We start from the raw sequence: 12169 nt of genomic DNA, 5'->3' as shown, positions 1-12169 counted from the left end.
TCATACACGTCAGCGCCCAATACCCGGGCAGTGTGCACGACTCTTTAAACCTGGCACACTCGACGATACCTGGTCGGAGGCACGGACGCTGCTGTGACTGGGCCATGCTGAGATGTGCCGCCGCCATCCGCCATGTCGAGGTGGCTCTGGCGCATGGCTGCCTGTGAGATGGCAACCCTGTCCTGGGCCTCGGCCAGTATCTGCACAGAATGCCCCAGGTCTTGGACATGCTGATCCATAGCCAAAAACATCACACCCAATGGTTCCACCGCGGACGCCGCCCGTCGGTGTTGGGCTGGGTGGCACACATGGTCGGCACCACCTCCTGCTGCTGCACGCGATTGGACTCCTCGAACTGAACCTGGAGGTGCTGGATGCTCGCCGACAACCCCTCATGTAGTCTCTGGGTATCTGACTGCATCTCCACAATCAATGGGACTGTCCATTCCAGAAGCCTGAAACCTGAATGAATATACACACTGGCCAGGGTTTTCGTCGAGTCAGGTAGCGCAATTTGAGAAATTTGCCCGCTCGCAACCGCCTCGGGTAAAGTTTCCCAAATGGTGGGATCTTCATTCCCCGGGGTTTGGAGATGGGATAGAGATGGGCCTGTCAATCCCAGATGCAGATGGGAAGCAGACAACTTCCATATGCCAAGGAGGACTGCTTTACATGTTGTCCTCAGTTTTCTGGGACTCTGTCCCGGTTGTTTTTTTCAAATATCAGACCTTTGTGAGGGGTAAATAAACAGTATAGGTAAAGATTTTAGTATAGTTTAAGAGTTAGGTTTGAGTATTAATAAAAAACAGAAAAGGGGATGCAGATTGTTACAATACTTCTGATTGACCTTTGTAAAACCTGCGCACAAGTCATCATAATTTTCAGCAAGGACAGCAAGCTTCAATAACAAGGAAAAGACAGTAACAACTGTATCAGTAACAGAGGGACAATAGACAAATACCAAGATAAGGTAGGTAAGCGTGCGTGTTTAGATGCAATACCAGACTTAAGTAATGACTGTGCATGTGTTAAAGGATACATCTTCACTTCTGGCTTTGAGGGAAGGAAATCTGTCGCCCATAGCTAGTCTGGCCTACATGTGACTCCAGATCCACAGCAATGTGGTTGACTCTTAAATGCCCTCAGAGATGGGCAATGAATGCTGGCCCAGCCAGCGATGCCCATATCCCGTGAACAAATAAAGAAAATAATTGACAATATGAATTGTGTTTGTTAAATTTACCAGGTGCATTTCAGTTTTGAGGCATCAATTTTACTTATAAATTCAGCTGCATGTTAGCATTAACATGGTTAAGTGAGGGCAGACTTGACTCTCACTTCACCATTAGCATGTCACCAGTACACTCAGGCCGTAGCTGACTTCAACATAGATACTACAGTATCTCAAATCCATTTACCTGAAATAGGATCTGTTTTTTTTAAAAAGCGCGCCTGCAAGAATTGTAAGCCCTGTTAAATGTGTGCTCCATTTCCTGGGTGTCATTGAAGGTGGCGGGACAGCTTGAGAGCGTGGTTAACAAAACATACGGTATCCTAGGCTTGAGTGGGGGCAGAAATGAGGAAAGCAAAGGGGCTGTGATAGTGGAGGCGGACACTTTCGGAACTTTCAAGCGGTTATTGGATAGGCACATGGAGCACACCAGAATGACAGGGAGTGGGATAGCTTGATCTTGGTTTCGGACAATGCTCGGCACAACATCGAGGACCGAAGGACCTGTTCTGTGCCTTACTGTTCTATGTTCTATATATATAAATATATATATATATATATACCACTCTGGGTTGATTCAGCGAGCTTGCATTTGAGCTATCTCTCTCTGCATATGCCTGAATAAATGATTGTGAACCTGCCCTGAGGCTCCTGTGAATCATTTGTTCATCAAAGTTAGCGATAACCAATTGAGAGGCGATAACACCTCTAACCCTCACCTTCCCCAACCCCACTGCACACATGCCAACTATGACAATCCTTGCTCCCCACCCACAGTCCCTTATAGCTCCTATAGCAACTAATTCCTGCCCCTCCCACCACTCTTTGCCCTTCCGCCCTACACGTCGACTCACCCAGTATCCACCATAGGCAGACTACAGGAGCCTGTCAAGAAACAGATATTGATACTGCCAGAACAGATTTTTTTCAACTCCCACAGGCAGACTGTTTTTCTTTTAACCTGGCTGGTGCGGCTAGTGAATACTGGCAGCTGGGAGGCTATGACCTGAAAGGGGCTGCATTTACGTAAACGAGCCTAATGACTCATTTCAATATGATTACCTGGATCATGCCCAGCAAGGGTGTGATCCAGATCATGTCAGGCGTAGTGGGTCAGGTGCATTGCATGCATGCGGCACCCAGTGAGCAACCCATTTATGGCCTCTCCTGCAATGCACCCGATGTAACGGGATCGGTGCCAGGCACAACGCAGTGGCAAACTAAGGCCCAATATCTTTCAGTTTTAAACTATTGATCAAATACTAACACCTTCTTCTGTTTTCCCTTTTTGTAAATAGGGAATGAATTTTGTACAATTCAGTCGAAGCTCCACAGCTGGTCAGTCCAAACAAATCCTTAAATGGTTATGACAATGATTGGTTAGATTGGTCATTTCTCACTCCTCGTCAATATGTATCCTTACAGCTAATTTCCTTACCTTCTTTTCCTCTAATTCATTCCTCATCCTCATCTGTTCTTCCTCATCCAATATCTTATCGTCATCAGAGTCAAATCTTGAGAAGGTATCTTTGATCTCTTGGTCAGAGTGACCCAAGCTGAAAAACAATTGATTCTTTTTCACAAAACCTTCAAATAACTGATAGCTGTAAAACCGGAAAAGCAGATTCTCTGACCAGACCGTCAGCGGACAGCATGTTTCAGCAAATCTCGTGTACAGACCTGATTGTCAGCGGACAGCATGTTTCAGCAAATCACGTGTACAGACCTGTCAGCGGACAGGATGTTTCAGCAAATCACGTGTACAGACCTGACTGTCAGCGGACAGCATGTTTCAGCAAATCACGTGTACAGACCTGTCAGCGGACAGGATGTTTCAGCAAATCACGTGTACAGACCTGATTGTCAGCGGATAGCATGTTTCAGCAAATCACGTGTACAGACCTGTCAGCGGACAGGATGTTTCAGCAAATCACGTGTACAGACCTGATTGTCAGCGGATAGCATGTTTCAGCAAATCTCGTGTACAGACCTGACTGTCAGCGGACAGCATATTTCAGCAAATCACGTTGTGGTGATATAACCACTGTAGATATGCATACTTGCAGTAGGGGGATGTATGGCTGTACCTGTAATACAGGTTCCTCCGGTAAGCCCCTGCCGGCTAGCTCCGCCCACAGGGAGCTTGCGTATAAATATGCGTGTGAGTCACTGAGATCCTATTCTACAGCTGCCGCCGGAGGAATAGCATCACACAGCAATAAAGCCTCGATTGTACATGTCTCGAGTCTGCGCGTCACTCTTACTAGGCCTGGATTTCCAATGTAATCTCCAGAGCCTCATCCTCAAATTCGGCGGACCCCTACCTCCCCTCACCGTTTGCGGCCTCACGACCCTCAAGGCCGAGCCTCCCTCCCTCTTTGCCAATCTGACTGCAGATTGCAAGCCAATCGCCACCAGGAGCAGACGGTACAGCACCCAGGACAAGGCCTTCATCAGGTCTGAAGTCCAGCGGCTGCTTCGGGAGGGTATTATCGAGGCCAGCAACAGTCCTTGGAGAGCCCAGGTGGTAGTGGTTAAGACCGGGGAGAAGCACAGGATGGTCGTGGACTACAGCCAGACCATCAACCGGTACACGCAGCTCGACGCGTACCCTCTCCCCCGCATATCTGATATGGTCAATCAGATTGCACAGTACCGGGTCTTCTCTACTATTGACCTGAAATCCGCCTACCACCAGCTCCCCATCCGTAAATCGGACCGTCCCTACACTGCCTTCGAGGCAGACGGTCGTCTGTACCAATTTCTTAGGGTTCCCTTCGGTGTCACGAATGGAGTCTCGGTATTTCAACGAGAAATGGACCGAATGGTTGACCGGTACGGATTGCAGGCCACCTTCCCGTACCTCGACAATGTCACCATCTGCGGCCAGGACCAGCAGGACCATGACGCCAACCTTTCTAAATTCCTCCACTCCGCATCTCTCCTTAATCTCACGTACAACAAGGAGAAGTGCGTGTTCCACACAGACCGCTTAGCCATCCTCGGCTATGTAGTCCAAAATGGACTACTGGGGCCCGACCCCAACCGCATGCGCCCCCTCATGGAGCTCCCCCACCCCCACTGCCCCAAGGCCCTCAAACTATGCCTGGGGTTCTTTTCTTATTATGCCCAGTGGGTCCCACAATACGCGGACAAGGCCTGCCCACTTATCCAGTCCACACATTTTCCCTCACGGCCGAGGCACAACAGGCCTTTGCCCGCATTTGATCTGACATAGCCAAGGCCGGGATGCACGCAAGAGACGAGACACTGCCTTTTCAAGTTGAAAGCGACGCTTCAGATGTCGCCATTGCCGCCACGCTGAATCAGGCAGGCAGACCCGTGGCATTCTTTTCGCGCACCCTCCACGCCTCTGAAATTCGACATTCCTCTGTTGAAAAGGAGACCCAGGCAATCGTTGAAGCGGTGCGGCACTGGAGGCATTACCTGGCCGGCAGGAGATTCACTTTCCTCACTGACCAACGGTCAGTAGCCTTCATGTTTAACAACACGCAGCGGGGCAAGGTCAAGAATGACAAAATCTTGCGGTGGAGAATTGAGCTCTCCACCTTTAACTACGAGATCTTGTATCGCCCGGCAAGCTCAACGAGCCCCGAGACGCCCTCTCCCGAGGTACATGTGCCAGCGCATAAGTGAACCAGCTCCGTGCCTTGCACGAGAGCCTTTGCCATCCGGGGGTCACTCGCTTGTACCATCTAATCGAAGCCCGCAATCTGCCCTACTCCGTCGAGGAAGTACGGACAGTCACCAGAGACTGTCAAGTCTGTGCCGAGTGCAAGCCGCACTTCTACCGGCCAGATCGCGCGCGCCTGGTGAAAGCATCCCGCCCCTTTGAACGCCTCAGCGTGGATTTCAAAGAGCCCCTCCCCTCCACCGACCGCAACACCTACATCCTTAGTGTGGTGAATGAATTTTCTAGGTTCCCCTTCGCCATCCCATACCTGGATATGACGTCTGCCACCGTCATCAAGGCCCTGGATTCCATTTTCGCTCTGTTCGGTTTCCCCGACTACATCCACAGTGACAGGGGATCCGCGTTCATGATTGATGAGCTGCATCAGTTCCTGCTCAGCAGAGGTATCGCCTCCAGCAGGACGACCAGCTACAACCCCCAGGGAAACGGGAAGGTAGAGAGGGAGAACGGGACGGTATGGAGGGCCGTCCAGCTGGCCCTACGGTCCAGGAACCGCTCGCGGTCCAGCCGCTCGCTGGCAGCAGGTCCTCCCTGACGCGCTCCATTCCATTCGGTCACTACTGTGCACCGCAACTAACAGTACACCCCATGAACGTGTTTTTGCCTTCCCTAGGAAGTCTACATCCGGGGTGTCGCTCCCGACTTGGCTCACGAGTCCGGGCCCAGTCCTTCTCCGTAGGCATGTCCGGCACCACAAGGCGGAACCCCTGGTGGACAAAGTACGCCCACTCCACGCCAACCCTCAGTATGCCTACGTGGAGTTCCCCGATGGCCGCCAGGACACAGTCTCGCTCTGGGACCTGGCTCCCTCAGGTGCCGATCCCATGCCCACGTCCCTTTCCCCCCCCGCGCCACCCTCCTTTTCCCCGGCACCCCCGTATTCGTCTCCACCAGGTCCATCCCTCATCCCCCTGCCCACCCTGGAGGACACGGAAGATTTCGGCTCGCTCTCGGAGTCATCCCGCCAGCAGCCAGCACCAACACCGCCAGCACCTGCACCATCGTTGCCATCACCGCCTGTGCCGACGTCGCCACCACAGCTACGCCGATCACAGCGGAACGTTCGACCGCCGATTCAGCTCAACCTGTAACCTGCTAACCAAATGGACTCTTGGTTTTCTTTGTTTGAACCCTTTTGTAAATAGATCATCCTTTGTATTATAGTTACACGTCACCCCCGCCGGACTCATTTTTTACAGGGGGTGAATGTGGTGATATAACGGGCAGCACGGTAGCATTGTGGATAGCACAAATGCTTCACAGCTCCAGGGTCCCAGGTTCGATTCCGGCTTGGGTCACTGTCTGTGCGGAGTCTGCACATCCTCCCCGCGTGTGCGTGGGTTCCTCTGGGTGCTCCGGTTTCCTCCCACAGTCCAAAGATGTGCAGGTTAGGTGGATTGGCCATGATAAATTGCCCTTAGTGTCCAAAATTGTCCTTAGTGTTGGGTGGGGTTACTGGGTTATGGGGATAGGGTGGAGGTGTTGACCTTGGGTAGGGTGCTCTTTCCAAGAGCTGGTGCAGACTCGATGGGCCGAATGGCCTCCTTCTGCACTGTAAATTGTGTGTGTGTGTGTATGAGCTTGACAAAGATTCAGCACTTCTCGCGTTAACCACTGTAGATATGTGTACTTGCAGTAGGGGGATGTATGGTTGTACCTGTAATACAGGTTCCTCCGGTAAGCCCCTGCCGGCTAGCTCCGCCCACTTGGAGCTTGTGTATAAATATGCGTGTGAGTCACTGAGATCCTATTCTACAGCTGCCGCCGGAGGAATAGCATTTCACAGCAATAAAGCCTCGATTGTACATGTCTCGAGTCTTTGTGTGCAATTGTTAGCGCCACACACGTGTACAGACCTGACTGTCAGCGGACAGCATGTTTCAGTAAATCACGTGTACAGACCTGTCTGTCAGCGGACAACATGTTTCAGCAAATCACGTGTACAGACCTGACTGTCAGAATCACACAAGACATTCAATGATCCTAAATAGAGAGATCGCAACAACTATTTTTTTCCAGGGAAATTATTTTGATCTATTGAGATAACTGCATGCTATTAGCACTCCCACCACTGAAACAGGACGAATATCATCAAGGAGTGAGTGTGTGGGAGAGGGATGGGAGGGTGGGGAAGGGGTGAGTGTGTGGGACAGGGATGGGAGTAATGGGAAGGGGTGAGTGTGTGGGACAGGGATGGGAGGAATGAGAAGGGGTGAGTTTGTGGGAGAGGGATGGGAGGGTGGGGAAGGGGTGAGTGTGTGGGACAGGGTTGGGAGGAATGTGAAGGGGTGAGTGTGTGGGAATGGGATGGGAGGAACGCCACTAGTCATAGCCCTCCAATCAGAAAATCACCCTTCCATTGCTGCTACTCTGCCTTCTATGACCTAGCCAATTCTGTATCCACCTTGCCAGCTCACCTCTGATCCCGTGTGACTTCACCTTTTGTACCAGTGCTGGGATCTTTGCTGTTCGTAGTATATATAAATGATTTGGAGGAAAATGTAACTGGTCTGATTAGTAAGTTTGCAGACGACACAAAGGTTGGTGGAATTGCGGATAGCGATGAGGACTGTCAGAGGATACAGAAGGATTTAGATTGTTTGGAGACTTGGGCGGAGAGGCGGCAGATAGAGTTTAATCCAGACAAATGTGAGGTAATGTAGAAGGTCTAATACAGGTAGAGAATATACTGTGAATGGTAGAACCCTCAAGAGTATTGACAGTCCGAGAGATCTAGGTTTACAGGTCCACAGTGATGTGTTGGGTAAGCTGGGTCTGCGAGCACTGCATTTACCATAGCAATGAGAGAGACAGGCTTCCAACACTTGAAGAAATGCAACTCAATTTTATTGAACTCTTAACTATCATACATACTTTAACTGTGGGTTGACACTATGCTGAGTTGACTGGAGACCTGAGGCTAACCTGACCAGACTATCTTACTACCACATGGTGTTTGTTCTAGTTGCTGCTCACGAGCTCTGACTGTTTCAGAGGCTGGATCCCAAGAGAGCAGGAAAACTAGTGCCCACTGGCTTTATAGTGGTTGTGTCCTGTCTGGTGATTGACTGCCGTGTTCTGTGTGTTCACTGGTCATCCTGTGTGTCAATCACTGCCTGTCTGTGCACCATCATATACCTGTGTGTATATCATGACACAGAGGTCACTGAAAGAGGCAACACAGGTGGAGAAGGCAGTCAAGAAGGCATACGGCATGCTAACCTTCATAGGTCGGGGCATTGAGTATAAAAATTGGCAAGTCATGTTGCAGCTGTATAGATCCTTAGTTATGCCACACTTATAGGCCACACGTATAGCGTTCAATTCTGGTCGCCACACTACCAGAAGGATGTGGAGGCTTTAGAGAGGGTGCAGAAGAGATTTACTAGGATATTGCCTGGTATGGAGGACATTAGCTATGAGGAGAGGTTGAATAAACTCAGTTTGTTCTCACTGGAACAAAGGAGGTTGAGGGGCGACCTTTTCATAGAATTTACAGTGCAGAAGGAGGCCATTCAGCCCATCGAGTCTGCACCGGCTCTTGGAAAGAGCACCCTACCCAAGGTCAACAACTCCACCCTATCCCCATAACCCAGTAACCCCACCCAACACTAAGGGCAATTTTGGACACTAAATTTAACATGGCCAATCCACCTAACCTGATAGAGGTCTACAAAATTATGAGGGGCAAAGTCAGAGTGGATAGTCAGAGACTTTTTCCCAGGGTAGAGGGGTCAATTACTGGGAGGCATAAGTTTAAGGTGTGAGGGGCAAGGTTTAAAGGAGAGGTACAAGGCAAGTTTTTTGCACAGAGGACAGTGGGTGCCAGGAACTCGCTGCCGGAGGAGGTGTTGGAAGCAGGGACGATAGTGACGTTTAAGGGGTATCTTGGTAAATACATGAATAGGATGGGAATAGAGGGACATGGACCCCAGAAGTGTAGAAGATTTTAGTTTAGACGGGCAGCATGGTCGGCGCAGGCCTGGAGGACCGAAGGGCCTGTTCCTGTGCTGTATTTTTCTTTGTTCTTTTGAATGGGAAGGGGTGAATGTGTGGGAGAAGGTTGGGAGGAATGGGAAAGGGTGAGTGTGAGGGACAGGGATGGGAGGGTGGAAGGGGCGAGTGTGAGGGACAGTGATGGGAGGAATGGGAAGGGGTGAGTGTGTGGGAATGGGATGGGTGGGAGGGGAAGCGGTGAGTGTGTGTGAGAAGGATGGGAGGGAGGGGAAAGGGTGAGTGTGTGGGACAGGGATGGGAGGAATGGGAAGGGGTGAGTGTGTGGGAGAGGGATGGGTGGGAGGGGAAGGGGTGAGTGTGTGGGAGAAGGATGGGAGGGAGGGGAAGGGGTGAGTGTATGGGAGAGGGATGGGAGGGAGGGGAAGGGGTGAGTGTGTGGGACAGGGATGGGAGGAATGGGAAGGGGTGAGTGTGTGGGACAGGGATGGGAGGAATGGGAAGGGGTGAGTGTGTGGGAGAAGGATGGAGGAATGGGAAGGGGTGAGTGTGTGGGAATGGGATGGGAGGGAGGGGAAGGGGTGAGTGTGTGAGAGAGGGATGGGTGGGAGGGGAAGGGGTGAGTGTGTGAGAGAGGGATGGGAGGGTGGGAAGGGGTGAGTGTGTGGGAATGGGATGGGAGGAATGGGAAGGGGTGAGTGTGTGGGAGAGGGATGGGAGGAATGGGAAGGGATGAGTGTGTGGGAATGGGATGGGAGGGAGGGGAAGGGGTGAGTGTGTGGAACAGGGATGGGAGGGTGGGAAGGGGTGAGTGTGTGGGAATGGGATGGGAGGAATGGGAAAGGGGTGAGTCTGTGAGAGAGGGATGGGTGGGAGAGGAAGGGGTGTGTGTGGGATAGAGATGGAGGAATGTGAAGGGGTGAGTGTGAGGGACAGGGATGGGAGGGTGGGAAGGGGTGAGTGTGTGAGAGAGGGATGGGTGGGAGAGGAAGGGGTGAGTGTGTGGGATAGAGATGGAGGAATGTGAAGGGGTGAGTGTGTGGGACAGGGATGGGAGGGAAGGGAAGGGGTGAGTGTGTGGGAATAGGATGGGAGGGAGGGGAAGGGGTGAGTTTGGGATAGAGATGGAGGTATGTGAAGGGGTGAGTGTGTGGGACAGGGATGGGAGGAATGGGAAGGGGTGAGTGTGTGGGAATGAGATGGGAGTAATGGGGTGGGATGAGTGTGTGGGAATGGGATGGGAGGAATGGGAAGGGGTGAGTGTGTGGGAGAAGGATGGGAGGGAGGGGAAGGGGTGAGTGTGTGGGAGAGGGATGGGAGTAATGGGGTGGGATGAGTATGTGTGAGAGGGATGGGAGGGAGGGGAAGGGGTGAGTGTGTGGGAATGGGATGGGAGGAATGGGAAGGGGTGAGTGTGTGGGAGAGGGATGGGAGGAATGGGAAGGGGTGAGTGTGTGGGACAGGGATGGGAGGGAGGGGAAGGGGTGAGTGTGTGGGAATGGGATGGGAGAGGGATGGAAGGGAGGGAAGGGGTGAGTGTGTGGGAATGAGATGGGAGGGATGTGAAATGGTGACCATGTTGAACAGGGATCAAACACTGTGGAGAGTCCTGTCAACTACACTGAGGGGGAAATCCCCGGCTGAGGAAAGGGGTCGGTCCCTTCTAGAATCTTCAACAAACACATTTTCCTGACTTTGTGGCTTTTATATACTTAAAGACCCTGCTGTATTTTAGGGATCAGTTTCTTTCTATTTCAGATTTCTCATGTCTGTAATTTTGTTTCTTGTTCTGAGCTAGTTTCATGAAATTCTCTCCCATTGGCTGTGCAGACGGGGAATGCAGCTATGATGTGTATATCCTCATCCAGCCAGACACTGGACTATTCTGACATAAACGCTTGTTCATGATATTTTAGCCACCCTATGTTAAAAGCTATATCACAATTAAATACATACTCCTTAAGATTGCTTCTGAAATCCTCAAAACCCAGCTTTCTGGATCCATTCTGGAGAGTTCTCTGCACGTCAGAAATTCGCTCCTTTTTCAGCTTCATTTTCATCAAAGCCTTATTATAACCCTATAAATACAAAAGGATGAGTGAATGGTAATGGGTTATGGAGACATATACACCGAACACTTAATGTTAAGGAATGCATCTCACATGTAATATTTCTGTCTTTTATTTACCCACCGTTATCTAAAGATATTAAAGCACTGAGAATTATTATCTATTGATAATAATAGTAATAATAATCGTTATTGTCACAAGTAGGCTTACATTGCAATGAAGCTACTGTGAAAAGCCCCTAGTCGCCACATTGCAGTGCCTGTTCGGGAGAGTTCAGAATGCACAAATTACCTAACAGGGCCTCACGGTAGCATGGTGGTTAGCATCAATGCTTCACAGCTCCAGGGTCCCAGGTTCGATTCCCGGCTGGGTCACTGTCTGTGTGGAGTCTGCACGTCCTCCCTGTGTGTGCGTGGGTTTCCTCCGGGTGCTCCGGTTTCCTCCCACAGTCCAAAGATGTGCGGGTTAGGTGGATTGGCCATGCTAAATTGCCCGTAGTGTAAGGTTAATGGGGGGATTGTTGGGTTACGGGTATACAGGTTACGTGGGTTTAAGTAGGGTGATCATTGCTCGGCACAACATCGAGGGCCGAAGGGCCTGTTCTGTGCTGTACTGTTCTATGTTCTAGGACGTCTTTCGGAACTAGTGGGTGGAAACCGGAGCACCCGGAGGAAACCCACGCAGACACGGGGAGTACGTGATATTAACCTTTGAAACACAAACACGAATTTCTATGCCCTTGTGACAATTCAGCATAAATACTCAAAAAGCTACCTGTAAAGAATATTGTTTCAGAATTTTCTTTTCATATAGCTGTAGCCGATAATTCGTAGCTAATCCACGCAGACACGGGGAGAATGTGCAGACTCTGCACAGACAGTGACCCAGCGGGGAATCAAACCTGGGACCCTGGCACTGTGAAGCCACAGTGCTATCCACTTGTGCTACCGTGCTGCCCAAGAATAGTTTGTACCTTACAAAGTAGCATATTCACAGAAACATAAGTATAAACCTACCTAGAGTTCTGGTTTATTTTGAAGAGATGCTGAACAAGAGGCAGATTTTAGTCAGAATTATATAGTGAATAGTTCGCTATGGTGAGAACTATAGCAACCTAGCAAAATGAGTCCTTTAGAGACTCTGCCGATAACCTCTGCTCTCCCTCTGCTGGGAGGCCCAGTGACTCATGACTCGCACATT

General features: G+C 50.6%; 1 protein-coding gene across 1 annotated transcript in view; it reads right to left on the bottom strand.

Moving 5' to 3' along the window:
- pkd2l1 (polycystic kidney disease 2-like 1) overlaps positions 1 to 12169 on the bottom strand; it is a 102805-nt gene that overhangs the window by 12837 nt on the left and 77799 nt on the right. Inside the window, exons 11-12 of the mRNA XM_038773762.1 lie at positions 10857 to 10978; positions 2670 to 2787 (exon numbers count right to left, since the gene is read on the bottom strand). Of these exons, the coding sequence (XP_038629690.1) occupies positions 2670 to 2787; positions 10857 to 10978 (240 nt within the window). The remainder of the gene's footprint in view (positions 1 to 2669; positions 2788 to 10856; positions 10979 to 12169) is intronic.

This window comes from Scyliorhinus canicula, chromosome 16, assembly GCF_902713615.1.
Source record: "Scyliorhinus canicula chromosome 16, sScyCan1.1, whole genome shotgun sequence".
Lineage (NCBI taxonomy): Eukaryota > Metazoa > Chordata > Chondrichthyes > Carcharhiniformes > Scyliorhinidae > Scyliorhinus > Scyliorhinus canicula.
Note: the sequence above shows the minus strand (reverse complement) of the source record. Positions and strands in the feature narration are given on the sequence as shown.